Source organism: Glycine max, chromosome 6 (genome assembly GCF_000004515.6).
Source record: "Glycine max cultivar Williams 82 chromosome 6, Glycine_max_v4.0, whole genome shotgun sequence".
NCBI lineage: Eukaryota > Viridiplantae > Streptophyta > Magnoliopsida > Fabales > Fabaceae > Glycine > Glycine max.
Window position 1 is genome coordinate 46244863 of NC_038242.2, and position 27929 is coordinate 46272791.

The following is a 27929-nucleotide window of genomic DNA, read 5'->3' on the forward strand; positions in this document are numbered from 1 at the left end:
ATATATATATATATATATATATATATATATATATATATTCCATGGACAATAGTTGTCACGCGTTGGAAGGATATGTTATCATATTTTGATTTACATTGAATTCCCAACTTCCTCCTAACAAATTACTCCGGCGATGACATTTGGAAACCCAAATTCCCTCCCCTTCTCCGACCACACCCTCAGATGAAACAGGTTTCTTATATGAACCTTGACAGTGCGTGGTGATGTCAACACATTTCCCAGTTTTAAATTATTGGAGTGATTATCATTAACTAACTAATATAAAATATTATAAATTTTATAATTAGTTAATTTTGAAACGTGAAACATTTTATGGTATATCCAACTGTGTAAACTTATGGTCCACTAGATCACTTCCAAGAACAAGATTTTTTTTTCAGTATAATTTATGGTTTGGCGGTGTTACTTCCAAATTACGTTGTTGTGTTGGCACGCCATTTCATTGTCAATGGCAATGCTTTTTCCTCTCCCTTTTTCGTTTTTATTTGATAGGACGATAAGGCATTCTATAGTTATCTAAATCAAGTAATGTTATTCCTATGTCATTTACGAACAAAGAATAGTTTCAATGTGACATGTTTGTCTAGAATAAACAAAGTAGAAGTATATGATTACTTCATGTTTCTTCGTTTGTTGACTTTAACATGCATGTTGTTGTCTAGATCAGTTTAGACTTACGTCACCCCCCTCCCTTTTCACATTTAACAAACGTAAAAGTGATTAGGGGACACAGTTATAAATTTAGGACTGGAATAAGGACATTGAAAGGGTCATTGAGTCAACACTCATAATTGTTTTTCTTTTCTTTTTTTTAATAAAACCCTATAACTTGATCAATTTTGCATATCATAAAAAGTTTGCTTTTAAAGTTCTTAAAATTTTGAGCAGCAAGAGAAAATTAAAATTGTATAATCCCAAACCAACTATATATTCACTTGGGTGTTCTGGTCTAATTAATGTAAGATGGTAATATTCATAATTAGATCATTGCAAGTTGCGACCTTTAATTTATTGTTCAAGTTGTATAACTTTAACTAATTGTGCACATTTAGAAATTAGAATGGCAAAATATCTGATTCGTACAACAATCTTTCAGAGCATGTGCAATTAAAGTTGAGCTATCACATTTCGTTGTTCAAGTCAAATTTAATGATACTAATTATTTATTTCACAATTTCTGAAACATGTCAAATTGAAGAGTCAATTTTCAGTGGAGTTTTCTGGCGTATAATGGCTATTAGGAGGTTTAAATTCAAGACTTTGCATAAAGTATTCAGATTTCTCACCATTATTGATTTCGGGGGTGATGCACTGCTATATAAATGAAACTTAATATGATTCAAGACTAATTTAAAGGAATTTTTAAAATGTAGAAAATTACTTAACATGATTTCTAATACTTCTATGACTATTTAAATAATTTTCTTATTTTAAAGATTATTTTAAAAAAAGAAAATAATACTACAAGGATTCAATAGATTGTTTATTAAAAAAATTATTATATTTTTTAATTTTTATTAATTGATATTATAATTTTGTGTTAATTTTTAAAAAAAAATAATTATTGTAGAAGTAAAAAAAAAATATATATTACATACCAACTTTTGATTGGTTAACTTATAAAAACCATTTATACTAGTAATAAATATACAATTTAACAGCCAATACCTTTGCTCTTATAAAAAAATAACATAATTTTTCATAAGAAACATAATAATATAAATAATTAATGGATAATATTTTATTATAAAATCTTACCTTTCACAATAGTACTTTGATTAAGGTTGATTATAAATTCTTACTTTTGCATGTGAAAAACATAAATCTCACACATCTCTTTCTTTGGTGGTAATATTATTTGAGATACAAACCGACACTAAATATGAATATTTTTATCAACAGAAATTCAATTTTTGATTCACTAGTCTATTGAATAGGCTAGACTTGGTATTGTAGTAATTTTTAATCAACGACCTGGTTATATCTTTGACGTAGTAACGTAATAATATGAATCACCATTAAGTTGAAATTGTATTAAAAATCATGTGAAGTATACTACTATCATGCTTTCCAATTAAAAACTTTAAACTTACAATTCCTTAACCAACAGTTTTAGAAGTCTTGTTAACATTTTTTAAATTATAACATTCATTCATAAAAGAATTTTTCTTAATAATTTGAGTAAATGTTCATTTTTGAGCTCATAAAGTATGAGTATGAGATGATAATGAATTAATATTTAAAAGATATAAAATTTAAATTTTATTTCTAAATGTATTTAAAAGTACAAATAATTGATATTGTCATTAAATTTGTAAGATTTTTTATGATTAAATTATAATATTTAAGAATCAGTTTCATAATAAACTATTTTTTTAAAGACCAATTAAATATGAAGTTACAAAGTTTAGACAGATAAATTTGTCATTCATTAGTTAACTTATTGTATTTTTTATATTTAATAACTGAATTTTAATTTTCTATCTTTCAAAAATCATATATTATCGTGTGATATTTTCAGAAATAAAAAATAAATATTTATCCAAATAAATTGATGGAAATGGATATCTTGAACTAATGAGTAATGAAGCACAATGATTATGTTTTCTGAGATTGATGTCCATCTCTGATGATGCCTCACTCTTCTTTGCCCGTATATTTTCACCTTTTCCCCGCCTCTGCGGTGATTTTCCACTTCTCATAAGAAAAACTTTCATTTCCCATTATACCCCTGTCCGCGTGGTGGGTGCAACACAGTGACGCACCAACGTACTCGACCAGTACGAGTGTTTGGTTCGCAGCACGTGCCGAGCGCGTGGTCAATGCTCTCCCCGGGTGTTGCCAGCTGGCACCTGCGTCGACTCACTCGCCTCGACAACCTTATCCAATTTCCTATAAAGTTCCCCTAACCTCACCCACCCTCACACCCTCGCTCCCTCACCGTCACCCTCATTGGCCACCTTTCACCACCACAATTCGCTCACAATTACGATTCTACCCTCGCGCATGCGAAAGACCTCCTATTGGTACTTGACGCGAACGCGCTACCACCCCGGCGGCACCGTACGGCATTGTAGATAAGAGGCCACGATTAACTTGTGCTAAAAAAAAATAATTAAAAGAGAGAGAGACAAATAATAATAATTTTTTTTTTAAAAAAAAGAAAAATTGGAAATATTATTTGATTATTTTGCATCCACCTCAATTCGTATGAATGTGTTAGTAATTAATTAAATTAATAATCGGTTTGAGAAATATTATATTAATTCTGTGAATCTGCGTTTCTATATTTCGTTTCACTATAACGCTTTCCCAATTCGTAATTCATTTTGTGTGTTGAAAGAAAAGAAGAGAAAGAAAGACGAAGAAGAAGAAGAAGAAGAAGGGTAGAGAAAGTGAAAAAGAGTTTGAGGGAGATCTTGTAAATAAGGAAACCCTAGTTTTTCCTTTTTTGGGTTATTTTTCCTTGATTTTCCCATTAATTTTTCAGCTCCAACCTGCTACTGTTACCAATAAGGAATCTCTTGTCATTGCTTCAATCGAACAAGGTCGGTTTTCAATTTCACGTTTTCTCAGTTTTCCTCAGCTGTGCCCTTTTTCTGTTTTTTGGGGGAATAAAAAAAGGTGTCTTTTTTGTTTTTTCTTGTTTGTTTTTCAATTGGGTTTTCATTTTCATCGATCCTTTTGTGACGGGAAATCGCTAACGTTTTGTTGGAAAAATGGGGGGTTTTTTAATTTTTTTTTTTTGAAACCCATGTAAAGGGTGTTGTTTGTTCCTATGCTCAATGTGATGTAACCTATGTTGGGGGGTCAAGAATTTGGGGCTTTTTGCATAGAATCTAAGATTGGAATGTGTGTTGCCGAATTACCATGTGTATGATGTGACTGCATTTTGGTATAGTAGTAACTATTTGGCACCAGGAAAAGTATGTATGTGCCGTTACACAGTTTGTTTGGTTTCACTTAATGAATCCAGTTCTCACGTGTTGATGTTTCAAAATGTGTGTGTGTTTGAGGTTTTGAGTTAGGTTGTTTTGTCTCCTCAATGATTGATGAGCTTGTGTTTGCTGTTCCTTTTGTTGATTTTGCAGAGTGAACGAGTTTTGTGGGATTGTGTATTGTTAGAAAGCCGCAAAGATGATGTCCAGGTCGTATACGAATCTTTTAGATTTGGCCTCCGGGAATTTCCCGGCAATGGGGGGGAGGGAGACTAGGGAGCGGAGGCGGCTGCCGAGGGTTATGAGTGTCCCGGGGTTTATCACTGAGGTAGATGATGATCAGGCAGTTAGTGTTTCCTCTGATAATCCGTCGACTGTTACTACAGATAGAATGATCATTGTGGCTAACCAGCTACCGTTGAAGGCAAAGCGAAAAGAGGACAACAAAGGGTGGAGTTTCAGTTGGAATGAGGACTCGTTGCTTTTACAGCTCAAGGATGGACTTCCGGATGACATGGAGGTTCTTTATGTTGGTTCGCTACGTGTTGACATTGATCCAGCTGAACAGGATGACGTATCACAGTATTTATTGGATAAATTCAAATGTGTGCCAACTTTTCTACCCGCTGATGTCTTGGCAAAATTTTATGATGGCTTCTGTAAACGGCAGTTATGGCCACTTTTTCATTACATGCTACCATTTTCAACAGATAAAAGCCACCGATTTGATCGCTCTTTATGGGAAGCTTACGTGCTGGCAAACAAGCTATTTTTTCAGAAGGTAGTTGAAATAATAAACCCAGAGGATGATTACATTTGGATTCATGATTATCATTTGATGGTGCTACCAACTTTTATAAGAAGGCGTTTTAACAGGGTTAAAATGGGATTTTTCCTGCATAGCCCCTTTCCATCGTCAGAGATATATAGGACTCTTCCAGTCAGGGAAGAGATACTGAAAGCTTTACTAAACTCTGATATCATCGGATTCCATACCTTTGACTATGCTCGTCATTTCCTTTCCTGTTGCAGTCGTATGTTGGGTCTGGAGTATCAGTCAAAGAGGGGCTATCTAGGATTGGAGTACTATGGAAGGACAATCAGTATTAAGATTATGCCTGTTGGGATTCACATGGGTCGGATTGAGTCAGTCATGAGAATGGCAGATGAGGAATGCAAGGTAAAGGAGCTCAAACAACAATTCGAAGGAAAAACCATCTTGCTTGGTATTGATGATATGGACATTTTCAAAGGCATAAATTTGAAGATTTTGGCTATGGAGCAGATGCTCAGACAACATCCCAAATGGCAAGGAAGAGCTATTCTGGTCCAGATAGTTAATCCTGCTAGAGGTAAAGGGATACATCTGGAGGAGATACATGCTGAAATACAAGAAAGCTGCAACAGGATCAACAGAGTGTTTGGGAGACCTGGTTACGAACCTATTGTTTTTATTGATAGAGCAGTTCCTATTGCTGAAAAAGTTGCCTATCACAGCATGGCTGAGTGTGTTATTGTCACAGCTGTAAGGGATGGAATGAACCTAACTCCTTATGAATATATTGCATGTAGACAGGGAATATCTGGTTCTGAATCATGTTCCAATGTCAGTGACCCAAAGAAGAGTATGCTAGTAATATCAGAATTTATTGGGTGTTCTCCATCACTAAGTGGGGCAATCCGTGTTAATCCATGGAATGTTGAAGCAACTTCAGAGGCAATGAATGAGGCCATCTCAATGAGTGATGGAGAGAAACAGTTGCGGCATGAGAAGCATTACCGGTATGTCAGCACTCATGATGTGGCTTATTGGTCACGTAGTTTCTTGCAAGACATGGAGCGGGCTTGCACTGACCTTCTAAGGAAAAGATGTTGGGGAATAGGTCTTAGCTTTGGATTTAGAGTTGTGGCACTTGACCCTAATTTTAAAAAGCTCTCAATTGATGCAATGGTTTCAGCTTACAAGAGGGCAAAGAATAGGGCCATTTTGTTGGACTATGATGGTACTGTGATGCCACAAAACTCCATTAATAAGAGTCCAAGCAAGGAGGTCTTGTCTATTTTAGAATCACTTAGTGCAGACCCCAAAAATGTTGTTTTCATTGTTAGTGGACGGGGGAGGAATAGCTTAAGTGACTGGTTTGATTCCTGTGAAAAACTTGGAATTGCTGCAGAACATGGGTACTTCTTGAGGTCTGATTTCTGTCTCTCTCTCTGACATATCTTTTTTCTTTTTTTTTCTGTTTTGCTTAATATCAGATGATCAAATATTACTTATTGTATGTGTCAATATGAAACATATTTTAGGCACATTCATACAATGATAGAATGAATGCTAGAGTTGGGAAGTTCATTATTTTTTTTTGTCTGAATAAATCAGATTACAGTAATTTCCTTTTATTCTCAGTTTGGCCAAGGTCCATTTGGTGGAGAACAAAGTGATTTTAAAGTCTAATTTGATAGTATCCAATATAATGTAATAATTTGAAACGTTTGTCTCTGGTTTTGCAAGTGCTGTTAGCAAGTCATACTACTGTGTATTTTAATTCATTGTTGAGACCCCTGACGTTGCCTTCTTACAGTATCGCCAGGAAGAAATTCCTGTTGAATGGTATTTTATTTCTGAAAATGTTTTTCACTTCCTCCTGTATTCAGATGGTCTCACGGTGGAGAATGGGAAAACTGTGGTAAGAGCTCCGACTTTGGATGGATGCAGATTGCTGAACCTGTAATGAAACAATATACAGAGGCGACTGATGGCTCCTCAATTGAAAGAAAAGAAAGTGCTTTGGTCTGGCAATACCGTGATGCAGACCTTGGTTTTGGATCTGCTCAGGCTAAGGAAATGTTAGATCATCTAGAAAGTGTTCTGGCCAATGAGCCTGTTGCTGTGAAGAGTGGCCAGTTTATTGTTGAAGTAAAACCCCAGGTATATATAATTTCTCTATTTGATTTATCTTAGAAGAAAATGGGCCTTTTCATTTTACTATTTTATGGGAATCTCCATTCAAAAAAGCTTTCCTGAGTTTGGATTTCTAAGTTATATCATACTCTAAAAAAGAGCATATGTACCGAGCTTTAGTTTTATATATTTTTCATTATGTGATGCATTCTATTTGTTCATTCTGCTTTCATATTTTTCTGGTGGCAAATATAAAGCTATAGATATCATTCAGTAAACCATGACAACCTATTCTATATTGATTTGGCTTCTGAAGTAGGAATCAACCTTTTATAATAAAATATGGTTTGTGTGAGCTGCCGAGAGCTCATTAATGCTTCTGCAATTTTATCATTGTAATGTATCTCTGCCATTAATTTGTTAAAAAAAAAAGTGGTATAGGTAGGGTGGAACTTTTTGTTACAAAATAAAAATAAGAAAAAGATATGGAGGAACTTAAAAGAATATTGTGTTCTTTTAATGCTATTTGGTTATATACTAAAAGCATATTGACCAAAGAACCTGGACCAATTTCATCCTAGTCTCAGATATTCTCTTTCATACTTCTGTTGTTCTAGTTTGACAAAGCCTCCTGCTCTTTTGGATACATTTGATGCTTTCAAAAAGGTTCTCAGTGGTTAAAGTTTTCAACTCGAATATCAAATTCGTACCGCGAGCATAGCAGCTGGTGGTTGTCATTTGACCTTGGCATGATTTTTATAATTGATTTGATATGCTAAAATAATTATGCCACCCTCAGGGCAAAAGGACTGATTCACACATCTGATTCCATTTGCCTGTCTGTGTTTGCAGGATGTGAGCAAAGGCTTGGTCGCCGAGAAGATATTTTCGTCAATGCACAGGAAGGGCAAACAGGCCGACTTTGTGCTGTGTGTTGGCGATGACAGATCAGATGAGGACATGTTTGAGATAGTTAGTAGTGCCATCTCAAGGAATATTCTTGCCTCCAATGCTTCTGTGTTTGCTTGCACTGTTGGACAAAAACCAAGCAAAGCAAAGTATTATCTGGATGATACAACTGAGGTAACAAGCATGTTGGAATCTTTGGCTGAAGAATCAGATGCTTCACCCTGCATAGAAGAAACTGGGGATTCCTCTTGGAGGCCAGTGTGAGTTGAGGTTGAGGTTTATCTGATTTTAGGTGATGATTTTTTTTTTCTTCTTTTTAATTGGGATGTAATATTCGTGGTGATATTTGGGGCGTTTGCAGAGTATGTTTTCATAATATATTTTTTTTTCCTTTTTTGGTTTTTCTTCTATTATATATTACATATATTTTTGGGAGAATCCCGTCATTATTTTCTGTTGCTGTCATTGATAGTTTCTATTATTTTAGTTGTGGTTGTGGTGTAGCAGATAACAACGATGTTAGTTTTGATTTTTTATATCCTATAACAAAGGAAGAAAAGAGGGAAAGCTCTTCTTGTTTGGCACCAACAACCTTTCCAAAAGCTTACTTATATTATTGATAAGATATGGTAAAATTAGATTTTCAATTTTGGAAAAAAATAATTTTATTTAGAGAATGTTTTTAAAAGTAGACCATAATAAGAAGCCAACAATTTTTTTGTTTTTCAAAAGTATATTCTTTTGAAAATATTCCCGTATGAGGCAAGTTGAGCATTAAATGTGTCACTTTTTTAGCATTAAATGTGGTCTCATTATTAGTAGGGATTTGAATCTTAATTTTTCTTGTATGACTGGTCCCTTTTTGTTTGAACTAATCTTCGTTGGTAGGAGAAGCATACAATATGACACTTAGTGTAGCTCTAGTATGTTTGGTTAAGCTATGTTGATGTTGTATCAAATTGATTTCGCACTTTGCATATTAGGTTATTGGGTATAATGTGAATTAAACATAATAGTTTCATTTAGCGAGTTATAACTTAAATATTATTTTATGAAAAAATTTGCAAAAGGATTTAGTATGTAACCTGATATTGTTGAAGAGGCCGAGAAAAGTAATTACAAATTGTGGCGTAATTTATGTACTATTGGCCAAAGTATTACAAATTTTCAATTCCTTGGAATTTAGATATACAAAGATTCTTCCAGAGAATTTTGAACAGCCAAAATGTTGCTGGCAGCAACGTATTATTGCCAAGAGAAAAAGGAATATGTACTCAGTGTAAAAAATTTATACAGACATCCTGATTATAATTTATCATGGAAGATAAGTTTATTAACTTTTAAAATAATTTTTAAGTAATTTAAACAGTAATTTGTGATTAAATCACAATATAAAATTATTTTATACTTATTAAACTTTATTGCTAAACCCAAACAATAACAATTCATTGAAATATATCCAAAGGAAGACGAAGGATTAGGGTGTATATATGTTTTTAATGGATCTAGTTGTTCTAAGTTGGATAAGGTAAACTAAATAATCTTAATTTTTATTGAAAAAATTTTATAGTTGATATTACATGTGAAAAAAATATAGATACTTTAAATTATTTTTTATCAATAAATAAAATTACTTATTTCTTTTTTCTTACTTGAAGTCAATTTTTTTTACAGTACTTGAAGTGAAATCTACGCAACAATGTTACATCAATTTAAATGAAAAGGAACTTAAATTCTATATGCATGTTTAGTTTCAAGTTTTGAGAATAAAAAGAGAATAATTGAAAAGAAATATCATATTAAAAGAAGTCAATTAAATTCTTAGTAGAAGTTACTAAAAAAAAAAAGTGACAGATTAATAAAATGTTTCATTAATGAAATATCGTATCATCACATAAAAGTAGGTTAGATAATAAATCAAAATAAATTATTTTGCATGTATGAAAAACATATTTAAATAAAAAATCTATTAGTAACTAAAATTCAAGAATGTAATAAACATTTACTTTGCTGGCCACTTTACGATTAGGGACTCCTCTCATCATGTGGGTCCAATGTTGGAGGTTCTATAAGAATCATCACGTTTTCTTCATGCGGTGCCTTCTAATTCAGACTTCCAAAAAATGGTCCATTCACATCTGTGGCATGCACGTTGATGTTTCATGTAGCAGCAAAAAAGGCCAATTAGTTGATCAAACAATAATAATAAATAAAGGTTTTTCACAATCACACCCTTTGGTGGTGTCTCTATCTTGGAAGAAAAAGAGAAAAATACTAAAAGAAGAAAGAAAATCGTGACATGTAATGAGATAAAAAAGAATAAAACAGCAAAGGGGTGCATTAGGTTGCATTTAAATTTTGTCCATAAAAACATGCTATTAAGTGATTATAAGGTGGAGCTCAACCAAATGCCATCTTTCTCTTTTTTAATTAATTTGTGATTTCGAAGGGCATGCGTGAAGAAGAAGATGAAGGAGTGGAAAGTGACATTGAACATGGAGAAGAAAGAGTAGATTGTGGTTGAATGAAGTGGTCCTTTTTTCTCTTTTCATCCCTCTCCTTAATTTCAAGAATTTGTCTGGTTGCAATTGTTGTTCTTTCACCTGTTACAATCTGAGTCAGAAGTTACGTACTGGAATGAACTTCCAAATTGTTTTTTTCTTGTTCTTTTTATATCCCTTCTTTTTATGTTCTGCTGATGGAAGCAACAATATTTGTCTCAGTTGATTCTATGATGTATATATCTTGCCATGTCTCACAAAACAAACTCCTGCTATTTTATTTTATATCAAATTTTTCCTTTAAGTCAATTTCATTATTTTTCTTTTGGGTATTTGATACAATTATATATTCAGAACTTAAATTCAAAACTTTTGGTTAAGTTAGAACAATGACTTTGAGTTAATTGATTTACACGCGTGATGATATATGTGGGTTAAGAGTGATAATAGGATACATAATAGCTGCAGTCTTTTTTTAAATGCCAAACTTGCATGTTGTTTGTGCACAATCCACTGCATTAGCAAGGTACACGTTTACATCCTTATTTTTTTTAGTAAAAAGAAATGTAATAGATAGTTACAGTTCAATAAAAAGATTAAGTAAAATAATTTAAATAACACATAAAATTATTAAATAATGCAATAGTACTAAGATTTATCTTGATATAGATCAATCACTCAAACAATAAAGTTTGGTACAATTGTCAAGTAGTTGAATTTTTTAAACATGATTATTAATATGTAATTCTTCACCGAATGATCGTTAAAACTTTTAAGCATGAACATCACTGGTTGATTGTTGATTATAAGTATAGAAAAAAAATTGTTGGAATGATGATAGGAATCTAATAAAGTTCTATAAATATTAAGATCATTTTGTAATGGATGAAAGATTTATTGGCTACGGTAAGAGTAAAAAGAAGTAAAAATATTTTTGAAAGCTTAATCATGGCGGTACAAACACAAGCTAAAGAAAGTTTGACTAAATTAGAGTTCAATCCAAAAACTCTCTCATATCTACATGCAATTTGAAGATAATTATATTAAACTTAAAAAATAATTTAAAAGGTTTTGCTTTTCCCACCTCAAGTTTTGCTCCTTCCATCCCACACTTTGTTTTGATTTTCTAATTTTTATAAATATCCTTCACAAAAACACAATTTTATTGATCAAAATACACAACAAAAATGTGTTTATGTTATGTTAGGAAGTGCAAACAAATACACAAGGAAATGTGATTTTGTTCCTTGAAATTGCAATTTAGTTGTGTATAGGTTTGCACCTCTTAATACAATAGAAATACATTTCCGTGAAGCAAAATACATAGTAGGATTGTGTTTTTATTATGTATTTTCTAACTTACTTACCAGAAATGTGATTTTACTGTGTATTTTGATTCACTAAATCACATTTCTTTTATGTTAAATTTTAAAAAAATATATTTTTAATAGTAGTTGAATTAAGTTTCATATAAATTATATTTTTAATTGAATTTGAATAAATTACAACAAAATTTAAAAAATGTGTTTTCGTGTGGTGTAGGAAAATAAAAAGGAGGGAAAAAAAGTGTCTATTTTGCTTATTTTTGACAAAGTAAGGGGTGGAAATAGCAGTCTATGGGTGAGAATAGCAAGGCCTCAATTTGGAGAGTAAAATACCCCAATACGTAATACTCAATATGTATATGTGGGGTGAAATTTACAAAAGAATGGGCTCTCACAAAAAGAAAAAAAATATCGTATTTCACTCTAATTCAACTAACTTTGAATTACAAAGTTCTTTCTTTTTATAAGCTAAGTTCCCTATAACCTTTCCGCTTAGTAATAAATTTTCACTAAGTATTTACTTCCTACTAACCTTCATAATTATCCAATAATTTCCCCCAACAATCACAATGGTTTAACAAGCCTAAAAATCATGAAAACTAACCTAGAATATATCAAAAGTCACCTAGAGGAAAATAAGAACAAAAATAGAAAATATGCCTTAATTTATTTTTCAATCCAAATCTAAGTAATCCATCCAAATAAAATTTAGCTCATAGATCCATTTTTTTTTCTTGATATATCAAATTACATGCTTTACCTATAAACCAATGGAAACTTTCACAAAAAGTAAAAAAAAAAAATTAATAATCATATTTCATTCCAATTCAACTTACTCCGAGTTATAAAATTCTCTCTTTATAGAGGCTAAGCTAAAAAAAAGTTGTTTTCTAACCTTTTACTTAACAATTAATGAAATGCGAGCCCAATTGATTTTTCATGCCTTCAATATGATTCGTTTAAATATTTTATTATATTAAATTGACAAGAAAAAGGATTCAGATGCCTTTATTTCTCGTTTTTTCAACCACGTATATATAAAAATATTTTTTTTTTTTATCTTTCTGTTTTATTCTATTTTTTTCGCGCATTTTCTTATTGTGACCAAACAAATCATAAGGAATATGACGCATAACTTACTGGTTACGCACGCAGTATTGTCACACATTTCAAGGTAATCACTTTCCGATGGACAGATTGTCCTATTGATACAATGATAATATTACTATTTTAGACTTTTAGGACATGTTTGGTTTGAAAAAATAAAATGTGTGAAAATAAAGAAAAAAATAAAATAAGATGAAAGATTTAAATTAAAGTGAAGATATATGAAAATTACATTAATATTTTTTTATATCTCAAATACATCAAGATGAAAGTAACCAAATATTACTTTAGTAACAAGAAATGTATTTTATACCATTGGACAAGATCATAAAATCAATAAGTTTACCTACCAAAAAGAAATAGTTTAAATGTTGCCAAATTATTTTAGCATTTAGCTCTTTTAAAATTCCTCTGTTATGCCATCTCAAACACTCTTACTTACCAGAATTGCTTCAAGTTAAGCAAAATTGATTAATAAAATCTATCATTGGAGTGATGAATAATATAGCGTTGTTTCTATAAGTAATACGTTTAACCAATTTCAAACAATAAAAAAGTTTTTTCATTTATATTTAAGCAACTCCTTTAATATTTATCATTAGGAAAAAAAAACTGTTAAGTTTGAAGTAGAGTGTTTTTATAAACAACTGCACAAATAATTATGCATTATAAATGCTCGTGTAGTACTATTTATCAGATTTTATAAAGATATTGAACAATATGCTATTAAAAAAATATATCATGTAGCTTATATTTAATGTTTATAAACTTAAGGGTTTGTAAATCAATAATACCAGAAAATTTTGTCCTTCATTTATTGATAGGAGTTGGATTATTAGTTACGTGAATGAAAAAGATTTTGTTAACAGAGACTAAAATTGCATTGATTATCTATAAATATTTTTTAGTTGCATTCTGATATAGGTGGTCTCCAAAGTCGGCTCAAAGTGTTACAACTTACGATATGGAGAGTGGTGAGCTTAATTTCAACTTTCAAGCAGGGACAACGCTACTTGTTGTAGGGTTTGCCCATAAATTGTTTTAAGATTTTTTTTTTCTTTCAAAATACTCTATTTTTTATTGTCTTTTTATTGTTGAGATGATTTTTTTTTCTTTTTAGATAAAATATTTGAGAATTATTTATTTTTCATTCTAATAATTTTTTTCTTTTTATAATATGTTAATATTATTTGAAAAGTTATATATCCGATTGTATTTGTAATCAAATGACTTTATTAGTTTTTATATATTAATATTGGCCCAAAAAAAGCATAGCTGTCTTAATTGGACTTTTCACAATTCGTTGGTTAAGCTTAGATTTTAAACAAATTTAATTTTGAATGAAAAGTAAAATCTTAAAATAATTAAATTTCATTTTTTTAATCTGATAGGAAAAAAAAGTTCAATTTTCATGCAGCACCATACAGTGTGTTGTTTTTTTATATTATTAATTAATTAAAAAACACTTTATATATTTTTTAAGTAATTATTGTTAAATGAATAGTTTTTAATTATATAATCATATATATTATAGATTATAATGTAAAAACTTTATGCTGTTGATAATAAGATACACTGATGAAGTCAACTAGAAGCAAAGGCAATATTTCTTGAGGTGGAGCAGGAAGCACCATGGAATGATCTTCATACACCACACCCAACTTAATTAAATTATCTAGGCACCAATTTGCCTCATGAAAGATGTGAGAAAAAGGGTCCACTCTCCAGAAATTTGGTTGCATCACCATCCACAAGAGCTAGAGCTTCCTTGCAATCCAAAAAAGCATGATGTCTTTCATTTCAATAATTAAAAAAAACTTTATATTGATATATCTCTTTTAAGGTGAATTTAAAGTATCTCCAACTGATATTTATAGTCAAAATTTAATCTCTTAAAAAATTTACATTTATTTAAAGAACTGACCTCTTTTAATAGATATCTTTTTATATACATAAATTTAAATTTAAAGAATAAATCTCAATCTTATCACATATTTAAGAAATAAAGTTTCTTATATTTTAATTATCTTAAATCATATTGATTTTTATATTAAGTATCTAAATAACTTGAGAATTACTTTTTAAACCTGCAAAATTTTTTAGATGATACTTTACATAGAAGAGTTTTTCCTTTTTCATATATATATAAGATATATGTTTTTCTTTGTCAAAATCACAATATTCTTATTTTGTTAGTAGAATCACGGTATCCATATTAAAGGCATTCATGCTTAAACAAGATATAATTATTACTGGTGATAAAGTTCTTTTTTTAAAATATTTAACGTAATTAGTATTCAGAATTCAAACTCGAAATCACTGGAACAACCCCTAAATATAATATTTAACCTTGATACTTTATTTAAAAATATTAAATATGTAGAATGAAAACTAATACTCAAAAGCTTAAACAAATGCAACCATAATTAAGCAATAGAAACATTTAGGTCTGATTAAATCAAGTCTATATTTACTTGTAAAAGATGTTAAATACCAATGTTTGAGTTTGAAATGATCCATTATCATTTGTTTAGTTTTTTTCATATACAATAGAATACTTTAAGTCTTATATTAATTAAAGATAGTGTTAAGATAGAGGGAGACAACCTTCACCCAGAGTTAGTTTTGAAGTTAAATTAGGTTTAAACCCACATTTAAAAATGATATTAGAATCTATTTTAGATTCATTAAAAGAAATATCCATCATATTGTTCATGCATCAAACTCAAAAGTGCTTACATGAAGTGTATTGAAAAAACCAAAGTCTTATTTCAACTAAAAATAATATCATGATAAAGTATATAAGTAAAAAATAACCCTTAACTTATGAGCTAACTTTATAGCTGAGTTGGACTCAAACTCATGTTACAAGAACATAATAATATTCCTCCAATGGATGCCTTATTGTCAGAAGTGATTAAAGATATGTGATTGACTATTGAAATTCAAATCTTAGGCAAGCACAAAACATTAATTAAAAGAGTGTGCCCATGCCCAAACTACCACTTAACCCTAAAAGAACATTAACTCAAATACAACTCGTAAATGTTGACTTAAAAATAATTATAAAATCTATAATCCTATAAGGATTTGTTATATGATATATATATATATATTAAAAAATTAATACACACACGGAAGGTCCAATCACAAATCATGATCTCACAAACACATAATGCTTGATGAACTCAAACCTATATCTAATCTCCGACTCATAAAGCTCAATAACACATGATGACATTAGCCTAAAACGTGTGTTAAACACACTATCCTCAAGGATTTATTCGCGTAAAATGTAAATCTCCCAAAATTTAAGAGACTCGTCCCAAATTAATTTAGGGATTAGAACTATCAAGAAGGAGAATAATAGAGAACCAAAGAGAGATAAAAGTGAAATTGTGTTTTTTAGTATCAAAACAATAGGGAGAGCATCCCTTTTATAGATAGAAAATGATTGTGTAATAATAATATGTAATAAAAATAATTAACTAAAAGTAATGAATAATTATTCTGTTTAAATAGGGTATTAAAATCCATTTAAAACAGAAATTATAATTAATTAAAACAATAAAAAGGAATGACATTAAAGTCATTCAAAAACATTCCTAGTTAAAATAAATAAATAATAACATAACAATAATATATATATATATATATATATATATATATATATATATATATATCCAATAAAATATGATCAATCTATAATTCATACTCTAAAATTAAAATCATTATCATGTTTGAACTATAAATATTACATAATCATTTACTATTATAAATTATTTTGTTGTGTATCATTAAATTATTAAGAAAACTTTTTTTTTATTTTTCATTATTAAATACAAAAATTGTTGGATGACAATAAGCAAATATGATGAAGTTGTATAAAAATATAAATATTATATCATATATATCAAGATCAAAATAATAATAATTAGTTATTATATATTATTATCAAGATCAAAATTATATTATAAAAATATATTATATCATATCAACAATTAGTTATTAATAATTTAATATATTTTAAAAATTGTAAAAAAAAAAACTGCTCAATTGAGTCAAATTGGACTAATTTGTTTCGAGTTATCAATTCTAACTATATCTCATGGGATCAAACTGGATTGATTCAAGTTCACTACATATCCGATTTGATAGCCTATTTGGACCACCCGAATTCCCAATTGATGGAGAAGCCACCCACCTCAAATCTCCATCATCCCACTGTGACATACAAAGGATGCTTTCAACCATCTCTTTTTTCGTTTCTTGAATGCACATGGCTTCAATTTTTTTTTGCTTTGGACAATTTTCTTACAAACTTTGCCTTCACTGTCCCCCCCATTAATTAATAGTATCTTCATAAATCAACTTCAATAATACCCTCCCTAACTCCCCTTTTAAATTCCTTCAAGTTAGTTTCCTCATCCCCTTCCAAAGTAACCCCTGTTTATTTTCCCTTTTTCCTCAACTTGCAGCCTCCTTAGCATCATTCTTAAATCCACACCAATTTATTACAATTTTGAACACAACCATCAGTCAAGGTATTATTGAAGGAACACCCTACACTACTTTCAAAATTTAACACAGCTCCTCCCCAATACATAATAAAAAAAAAATACCAATTTATACCAATACAAACTCATTATGTCAAACCCAAAAAATATCTTTGAATAAAACAGAATCCGCATGCCACCCTTAAACCAAATGCTATACATATATAACATAAAATGCTAATTTAACATTCTCACAAAACACTTTATCTCACGTTTGATTCATGTGACGGAATTAGAATATAAGTATACATGAGATAAGATGAGATTAATTATTATAGAATAAACAATTCATGTACAAATAATGTAAAACTTTTTCACATTATCATATAATCATAGTTAACAAACATTCAATTGAGACCAATTTAGACTAAAATATCCTTAAATTTTTAACTACTTTTGTCATAAATTATCCCACTAACCACAGATAACAATACATTCTACCATCCGTCAATTTATTTTTATGATAAATATCTCTTTTAATGCAAATACTAATTTATCTTCTTAATTATGTTTAGGGATATTGTTGGAAAATATAGTTTGAAAAACTAAAAATACTAAGTTAAAATATATTTTTCATCCTTATAAATATCGAAAGTTTAGAATTCGTGCATGTAAAATTTCATCTTCATAAAATTGAAATGTATTGTTTTTCTAGCCCAGAGGTAGGCTTAGACGAATCCAAGTCTAAATATCTGATGTGTCCACTAAAAATTGAATACATGGAGTTACGTCACCAAACCGCACCCAAACATCATCCCTTCACCATTTGTGATCAATACCGCACCTTCAACCATCATCCTTCCCATCTTTTCTACGTCGCATTGTGATGTGCACCACCTCTTACATCATGCACCACTACCCACACGAGCCATCCTTTGCGTCGCCAATCCTAACAACACAATGGGTGTGGCTTTTATGGGTTTGGGAGAAAGGAGTATTTTGCAAAAAAAAAAAAAAACTTACAATTTGTGGCGGTTTTAATTATCACAAATTGTGATTTTATTTCTTTTTATCATAATTTTTTACGATTTTTAATCCCTAAAAAATTACATTTTATAATTTAAGTTTTAAAATATGTTACATCAGTTTACATCCGTTTAAGTCTAATTCCAAGTTAAAAAATAACATATTTTAATTTTATGAAGACAAAAAATATATCGAAAATTTACAGGGTGAATTTTAAATTGTTTTTTATTTATAGGGACAAAAAACATATTTTAATAAAAAATTGAAAGAAAAAAAAATTAAAACGATAATTATTTTGAAACTGTGGAAGTAATTTACTGTGTAACTTTTACACTAATATATGCCTAGTAAACTCTTTATTATAATCAAACAATGAAAATGATACTGTAACTATAAAATAATGCGAGTGTACTATGTTGACGTAAATGTAATCCTATATTATAAGGACGAAATACTTGGTCATTTCCCAGTGAATCCAGCAAAAATAAAATCATAGGAAAACGATTGGCTTCAACCACGGGTCAAATTACAATTATAAAAAAACACTAGAACTAAACTATAAAAAAGTCAAAAAAGAATGCTAACAATTCAGATTTACATAGCTAGTGGGACCCACTGGCATTCAATATATATTAACTGAAGACAAGACACATACCGTTTTCTCAGCCAACCCTCTCTCCCTCTCTGTTCGCACTCTGTCTTTCCCCTGTTTCCGCGTCACTGAGTCATGGCGATTCGCAACTCGCTCACCGGCCAATTCCTCCGCCGCAGCTCCGTCGCCGGAGCAAGGCTCATGTCTTCTTCGTCCTCATGGTTCCGGAGCATCGAGCCCGCTCCCAAGGATCCTATCCTCGGAGTCACTGAAGCTTTCCTCGCCGATCAGAGTCCAAACAAAGTCAACGTCGGAGTGGTGAGTTTCTCACTTCTCTCTCCGTTTCCGTTGAATTTTCGCGCATTTTTTTGTTCTGAGAATTTGAAGCGGAATTAAATCTGTTAAGAGAGTAAAATTATCGAATCCGATCCAATCACGAAAGCAGAAAGCAGCACTGTCATATTCGTCATAGCAAATAACGGTCTCTGTTTTTTTTTGTTAGATTAGTTTTGTTTATTTTATTTTTTTGTGTTAAGAGTTCTGATTCGTGGATTTTGTGAGCAATGAAAAAAAGTGATTTTGAAAAATATATTTACACGGGATGAGAACGGAGTTTTTGTGATAGTGAAATTTATTTATTTGTTTATTTTGAGTGGATAACTGTGGAACTTAATTTTTTGTTTTGTTTTTATTACTTAAAAAGGGTGCGTATCGCGATGACCACGGAAAACCTGTGGTTTTGGAATGTGTTAGAGAAGCAGAGAGGAGGGTTGCCGGAAGTCAATTCATGTAAGTAAAATATATGTGTTACTATTTTTATTTTAGATAAAGCACTTGAAAATATTACTTGCATGTCGTTGATTAGGTTGAAACTGGTTCAAATCTCTAAAGTAAAGTCTCGGTTTTAGCTTAATAAAGATGGTGAATCAAGTTGTTTTTGACATAAATAGTTACTCTGGACCAATAAGGGTAGCACAAGAAAAAAACAAATCTTGAAAAATATTAAACAGGCAGTAATGTTTTTAAATTTGTATTAAATATTTTTTATAATAAATTTAATTAAAATAAATATTACAAATCATAGATTATCATTTACAACAACAAAAAATCATTAATTTTTATAATAATTATCGTAAAAGTTATTTGTAATTGTATGAAAAATAAACTCTTTATTATTTAATTCTGTTCATGAGGCACTCACTTAGCATTGCCTTTTTTTTCTTTTGGGGTATACCTTATTTTATTTTAAGAGATATAAATAAGTGTTGTAAAAAAATGCTGGTAGAAGTATTAAAATAATTTTTTTGAGGAAGTATTGTTGATATATACGGTATTAGATTTTTGAACAAAAAAAATCTTATTTATTCATTTTCTTAATGAGTGTCTGCACTCATTATATGAATGTAACTTTTAATTACTTCCATTTGCCAATTTGGGGATGTCACGTAAAGTTTACCTCCTAGCTGTTTTGCCTTTTGGGTGTGTATGGACTGCACATAACGCAGTTTTGGGAATATGATGCTATTAGTTCTTGATGCGCGTCCTTTGATATCTACCCTCTTTTTACCCTTTCATACGGAATTACAATTTCTTGAACTGTTTAATTAGATTCTTTAGGTGTTTTGGGATGATGATGCTGGGAATACTGGTTCTGCTTTTCTGGCGTGAAAGCTGGAAACTTTTAGAAATCGTATCTGGAATCTTTCACCCTCATTTTTAAGGGTCGTACCAAACTGACTAATAAAGAAGAATAGAAGATGCTTTCTGTGGGTTTTGAGTGATTGAATTCATATATTTGCAACTTTAGAAATATAATGTTGATGTAATTGGTTTGTGTAGAATGTGGGAATGGTTGAGAATTTTCAAATTTATGGTGTCTAAATTTTAAAATAGTAAAGTTCTACTTCAACAGAGTTCACTTCAATCCTTTTAATGCTCCTTTCATGATATAAAGATTTGATGGTAAAGGTGATTTGGCCGGTGCCCTTTGCGGGCATCTGAAACCATCTTAAGTTTTAACTAAGCCTTTGTATTCGAACAAATGCCTCATCAGTTGTCAAAATATTCCTGAAAGTAAGAAGCTGTCAGAATATTTCTGAAATTCAGAAATTGGCACATGCACTTGAAGTTGAAGATATTGTCAAAATGTCAGTTAAGGATGGTGATTTTTTTCTGTTTGTTAAGGAGGAAAAAAAAGTGCCGCGAAAATCAAGTCTAGTTGAATTGGCTTTCATTGCCTTTGTTTCTAAAATTAATTTGAGGATGCAATAAATAAATAAAACTTGAATTCTCAAGGTTCATAGAACCACAAGTTTCCTTCAGATTAATACCTGCATTCCAGGCAAACTTCCAAGGAAAACCCAGCTAAGCAGCTAGTAATATTCTTCAGAAACAGTTATTTATCTTCAATATTTTTATTAGGCTTAATTACAAAAAGAATCTCTCTATTTTTTTCATTTCACTGAATCAGTTTAATTTATTATAAGAGTTCTTCTATTTTTCAAAATTCACTATCTGAGTCCACAGAGAAAAAATTAAACGTTGACCCTTGACTTATTTTACACGTCTCACATTCTCGTTGCTCAGTTTGGATTCGTGTTGTTGATTTTGGAAATTAGGGATTTTTGGTAATGTGAAGGTTAGGGATTTTGGGTGAATGGTGGATGAAGTTTACGTTTTTAGGGTTGAGATAAGTATTTCTGAAATAATTGTTAGTTACCTAATTACTAATGAAGGTAAATTTGAAATAACATAAATAATTAATCACTTTAGTTACCAATAATAATATTTCCTAAAACATAAATACCTGTTAAACGATCAATTACATGCAGACACCACTTAGCACTAAACGTTCTAAATGTTCAATTTTTTCTCTGGAGATTCAGACCATAAATTAAAAAATAGAGGGAGGAAATGAGAAAAATAAGGGGACACTTTTTGCGATTAAACTTTTTTATTACTCAGCCTAGCAATAAAACACGATCTTATCTGTCTGTCTGTCTATATAACTTCAGCTTTGGGTATCACTTGCTTATACTATTTAATCGAGTTTATGCCATTACATTGCACTGATGCAAATGTTTGGCCAGGGAGTATCTTCCCATGGGTGGAAGCATAAAAATGATAGAAGAATCGCTGAAGCTGGCATTTGGAGACAACTCTGAGTTCATCAAGGATAAAAGAATAGCTGCAGTGCAGGCTTTATCTGGGACTGGTGCATGTCGACTTTTTGCTGCATTTCAACAGAGATTTCATCCTAATACCCAAATCTATATACCAGTGCCTACCTGGGCCAAGTAAGTATTTAGGACAAATCTTCCTTTAAATGTTAATATACCTATAAACTGTATGAGCCTTCAGTTTTTTATATTTAGTTATGAATTTTTTGTTTGTCCCTTGTCTTGCGTGGATATTTATTTCTAATGGGAGAAATTACAGCCACCATAACATTTGGAGAGATGCTGGAGTGCCTATGAAGACATTCCGTTACTATCACCCTGAGTCTAGAGGATTGGATTTTTCAGGACTGATGGATGACATAAAGGTATTTTGCTCTCCTAACATTTTTCAGACTTGCTTTATAGGTCAATTTTTACAGATGAAGCTTTACTAGTACTCTATAGTCTATAATCTTCTTAAATTAATTATTAATTATTACATATACAGAATGCTCCAGATGGTTCCTTCTTTCTGCTTCATGCTTGTGCTCATAATCCTACTGGAGTAGATCCTTCAGAAGAACAATGGAGAGAGATCTCTTCCCAGATAAAGGTAACAATTTATGGAATAGTACATTAAGTGCATGCTTGGTTTTCAGTTTCAAGGCCCAAAAGTATGTTCAAAAAGTAAAACTGAAAAAGCATTCGGTTTTCAGTTGAGCTTGATTTTAAACAAAGTTTTTTTTCCTTACAATTTTGCCTTGAAACTCAATTTGAAATGAGAGAGAGCTGCTTTTACAAACTCAGTTTGCAAAATGAATTTCATCTAAACTTAAGTTTACAAACTTTAATCTAAACATAACCAAAAAGATTGGATTTTGTTATTCTTGTTTCAGTTCTTGACTCTTTTTCTTGTTCATTGTTATGATTGTTTCCAGGCTAAGGGTCATTTCCCTTTCTTTGACATGGCATATCAAGGTTTTGCTAGTGGTGATCCAGAGAGAGATGCAAAAGCCATAAAGATTTTTCTTGAGGATGGTCATTTAATAGGACTTGCTCAGTCATATGCAAAAAATATGGGACTGTATGGCCAGCGAGCAGGAAGCCTGAGGTAAGTAGACTGTTTTAAACTATAACTCAGGTTCAAAATGCTATGAATAGACTCTTCAGTGGCATTTCTTGTGGTTGGGGAGTGGCATATGTTGGACCTTGATGATTCTCCTAATACATTAATTGGATGTTGACAACCTGCTTGTCAGCTAAGATATGGTGCTGTTGTATTATCATGTTAAAATTATATGATATTTTGTTATTAATATAAGTTTAAAAGTTAAATTGATTTTGTTACCTCATCTCCATGAGGTCTGTATATTGAGGGTATAATAGTGTAGACCTGGAAAATCCAACATTCTAAAATTGATTTTTATAATTATCTGTAGCTTCAATTGGCTTCTATTAATCTCCGGATGAAGTAATAGAATTACCTAGAGACTTATTAGAATATTATCATTTCTATTAGCATTTTAGAATATTTTGTCATTATGTTGATTAGATTAGAATAATCAATTACTGATTATTAGGCTAGAGATTGTTTTTTAGTCAGACGAGTTTACTCTTTGAATAATGTAAACAATCAATAAATACTAGAACATGTGTAACATACAATTTCTCTCAAAATTTGCGTACTTCAACATTTTTAATTAATATACAATTTTAAATGATTTGAAGGATGAATCTTGGGCATTCTTTCTAATAATCTGTGTGTAAACATTGGAAATTCCTAATCTTGGACCTTGGGCAGCTTTACAGAACTTCTGTCTTGGCTGTGAAAAGGGAATTAATTCTGCAAAGAAATGTGCTCATAATTTTAAATTCCCTGCAGTGTGCTTTGTGAAGATGAGAAACAAGCTGTGGCTGTAAAAAGTCAGTTGCAGCTGATTGCTAGACCCATGTACAGTAACCCACCTCTCCATGGAGCACTTATAGTTTCTACTGTCCTTGGTGATCCAGATTTGAAGAAGTTATGGCTTAAAGAAGTCAAGGTAAAGTGCCATTATTTCTTAGAGTCCCCTCCTCCCTCTCCCTGGGTTTTCAATGTAGAAGTAGTGATTTTGATCATCACATACAATAAACGAACCAAACCCATGTTTTCATTTGTCGTAGCTTGCTATTAGTTTATTAAGATGGTAATAATGCTACTATTCCTGGCCTAAGGAAGGAATACAGTAAGGTCTTGATATGGAATAGGCCCAGATTCCAGATAGGGAAGAGGGCGATTAGAACTAGAGCTACATAGTTATTCTAATCTTGAATGCATGGGACAAGGTTTTGTTGAAATTTACAAATCCTATATCATATAATATGCTACTTTGTTGGAGTGTCTGCTACATTGCATGACCTTCACGAGGCAGTGATGCAAGGATATAAAGTAATGTTACAAGGATGCAATTTCAGCATGCAAGCAATTTTTAGTCAGCTGCCTTTGAGAATTTTTGCCTTCTGCTGTTGCACTTCTAATTATAGATTTCATGTTGATTTGAAATTTAAACAAATTTGTAAAATATTTTACATTTGAATATTACTTTTGGGGGCACGGTTGTCAACTTGCCATTTTGAGTATTATCTGGGTTCTATCTGTTTTTGGTCCCCACTGTGTACACCATGAATAAATTCATCCTCTAGGCATGCTCTTTTGTCGTCAAATTTTTTGTGTGTGATATCATGCTATTACTTAAACATAATTATTAGAATAGCAACATGCAGTATTGTTATTTCACAAGGTTGTTCAGATTATGTTTTTAAGGTCAAAACCTTTGTTTTTGTAGCTGTTACTAGGCTTTGTTAACAATTGTGCTATTCTATGTTAATATTCAAATTGTAATTCAAAAGGACAATATTGTAAAATTTTATAAATCATCAATACAAATTTACAAACATGAAGAAGTTGTGGCAACAGATTGAAATTGGACTTACATTGATAGTATCTTTACAGGTTATGGCAGACCGCATCATCGGAATGAGGACTACACTACGAGAAAACTTAGAAAAGAAGGGGTCTACTTTGCCATGGCAGCATATAACTAATCAGGTTCAGTTGAATTTGTTTAATGCTCAACTGTTTCAGTCCACTTTGTCTTCTTTTCCTTTGCTTATTTTTTTTAATCCTTTTTTCTTCCGTTACATTGGATTGCCTAGTGAAGTATTTAGAATTAGGATTGAACTTCCAACATCATCATCATACCCAACTGTCCAAGTATTGGTGCCATGTCCAAGTATTGGCTAGTTGCTTTTCTCACACTTTTCTTTGTTATTTGTGCAGATTGGTATGTTCTGCTACAGTGGATTGACACCTGAACAGGTTGATCGTATGACAAACGAGTTTCATATTTACATGACCCGTAACGGTCGTATCAGGTAATTATAAACCCAATCTTCTGTTTCTTTCCACTATCATTTTCCTTACACTGCAAGATCCTGAGAGATGAAGATAGTAGGATTTTACTGTTTTCTTACATACATTTGATTTTATATTACAGTATGGCTGGTCTTAATACGGGCAACGTTGGATATGTTGCTGACGCTATCCATGAGGTTACAAAATCATTCTAGATTATTCAATCACCCAACAGGTGACCAAATTTTTGTCTTTGGAGACAAACATCTCAGAAGTAGTACCCTTATCCAGGGGAGCAAAATAAATTTAATAAAGTCTGACAAATTTTCAACTTGTTTCGGGGTAAGATAGTGATACTCTTCAGGGTTTACCTTGCATATTGAAGACCCTTATTGCAATACGTATCCGATTTATCATATCCATGCACCATAGATTATATCCATTTTTACAGACATCTTGTTTAGCACTTTAATGAGCATAACCCTGTATCATCATTTTTTTTATAAAATAATTTGAGTAGTAGATTGAATAAGGGCTTTATTTATGGTGAACAGGAAGTACGTAGCTTCATTCTTACTACACTATTATTCCTGTTAGTGAAACTTTGCGATTGTTGAAGCTAGAATGGATATTTAAATGCTAATTTCTTTTATTCCCTTCGTAAGCTGGATTGAGATTGATGACCGCGGCTAATTTGGTGTGTGTGAGTTTATTTTGATGCCATATATCATATATGTAGCAACATCTAGCATTTCATCATCAATATGTTAGGAGGACAGGTAAGGGCTTCTAACATCATGAAAAATAAGTTAGTTTATAAGTTTCTAACTTTTTTTTTCTTCTCAATTTTATTGTTATTATTTTATTTGAAAATTCGTTTTATCCTTTTATTTAATTTAAGAAACCTTTTTAACTTTTTTTTTGTTGTCTGAAAAAAAATTATATCTAATTTTGTTTTTAGACACACACGAGGTCAATCACATTAAAGAGAATGTGAATGCTAACGAGGCTTACCCATAAACTGAAAATTGTCCTTCATAAGTGATATCCCTCCGAAACTAGCCTACAGAGGAGGAAAAGAATACTACCAAGTACCAATTGAAGCATGTCTCACTAATATGACGAAGTTCATTTTTATGTTGTGTGTTATTTTGTAGGGCAGTCTAGTGGCGGACCTATTCTCAAATGAGTGTGGGTAAATACACCCCTTCAATTTAATATAATCATAAATATTTATCTTAAATTATATATTTTACACCCTAATTTTATGTGTTTGAACCCCCTAATTTATTCTCATATGAGGATAAGTAAATGCACTCCTTTATTTTAATAAAATCATAAGTATCGATTTTAAAATTTTATATTTTACACCCTACGAGTTTGAATCCATTATCTCATTTTCTCACTCTTATATCTTTATTTATGTCTTTATTTTTATATATTATATTTCAAAATAAATTGTCTCAGCTGACTCAAGGTCATAGATCTGCCACCGATCACTGTCACTATCATGCTTTTCATTTTTGTATTTTTTTTAGGTTATAGATCACGGGTGTTTCTCAATTCACTCCTGCTAAATAGATCATTCTTACTCACATAAACATAATAGAACCTTACATTACTGTGTCAATCTTTTGGGTTATTTTCATGTTTAGTAAAGTAGTTATATTATGTCATCGAGTTCCATATTTTGCTATAAGTTTGAGTTACAAGAAGCAATGTAAAACATATGTATTCAATTTCTGTGGTGCCTGTATGAAGGAACACTCCTTGTGAGTCTTTTGTTAGCATTGTAAATAAATTTATTTAATTATAGAAAAAGGTTAATTAATTGAAATTTAACTTAAAATCAAATCAAATCATTTTAATTAGTGTTTTTTTTCTAAATTCAAACTAAATCAACTCATAATTATGTGAATACCCTAGTTTCTTTTATTGATAGTAATTTTATTGTTATTACATAATATTATACGTTCAGAAAATCTTTCTGATCATTTGAGTTAATATTATCAAGGTTGCTTCAAGTCAAACATTGTTTAACAGAATTTGGCGGATAACATAGTGTTGGTTAAGCATTGTTGCTTAATGTTTATCATCCAGATAAGAAAAAAAAACTCTTAAATCTGAAGTTTCGTACCACTAAAAAAAACTTCTAAACAATTCAATAAGCAATTATGAACAGTGGATGCTCTCAAGGCATTAGGTTTGAGTCATTCTCACTTCTTTTTTTTTTATCTAAAAAAACTAGTTTGTTAATTTTGTTAGAAATATTAGATGAAAAATTCAAACTCACTACATTTTTCTTCCCCATTTCTCCTTTCATCCTTCCCTAATCATTAAACCAATCTTATATTTATGACCTTCTCACTTATATTTTGCTTAACTTGTTTTCTTCCAAGTCCTTCTCGTACAAGACTTCATATGCTGACTTACACTTCACACAAATAGAAACGAAATATAATTGCATATATAGCAACCAAATATATTAACCCTCATCTCAACGAATATTGTTAATAACAGTAAGCACGTCGCCCTATCATCAACATAAAGAATTCACATT

General features: G+C 31.0%; 2 protein-coding genes across 2 annotated transcripts; both read left to right on the top strand.

The window, feature by feature from the left end:
* Nucleotides 1-3209: 3209 nt before the first annotated feature.
* LOC100800847 (probable alpha,alpha-trehalose-phosphate synthase [UDP-forming] 7) lies at nt 3210-8219 on the top strand. Its single transcript, XM_003527287.5, has 4 exons — nt 3210-3569; nt 4113-6152; nt 6615-6888; nt 7714-8219. The coding sequence occupies exons 2-4, from the start codon at nt 4159-4161 to the stop codon at nt 8032-8034; spliced, it is 2589 nt and encodes an 862-aa protein (XP_003527335.1). The 5' UTR covers nt 3210-3569; nt 4113-4158; the 3' UTR covers nt 8035-8219.
* A 10680-nt stretch (nt 8220-18899) lies between these two features.
* On the top strand, nt 18900-25964 carry LOC547813 (aspartate aminotransferase, mitochondrial). Its single transcript, NM_001251401.1, has 10 exons — nt 18900-19135; nt 19521-19606; nt 21907-22113; nt 22256-22361; nt 22484-22588; nt 22914-23086; nt 23858-24017; nt 24968-25063; nt 25295-25389; nt 25512-25964. Exons 1-10 carry the CDS (start codon nt 18953-18955, stop codon nt 25582-25584), a joined length of 1284 nt encoding a protein of 427 aa, NP_001238330.1. The 5' UTR covers nt 18900-18952; the 3' UTR covers nt 25585-25964.
* Nucleotides 25965-27929: the final 1965 nt, after the last annotated feature.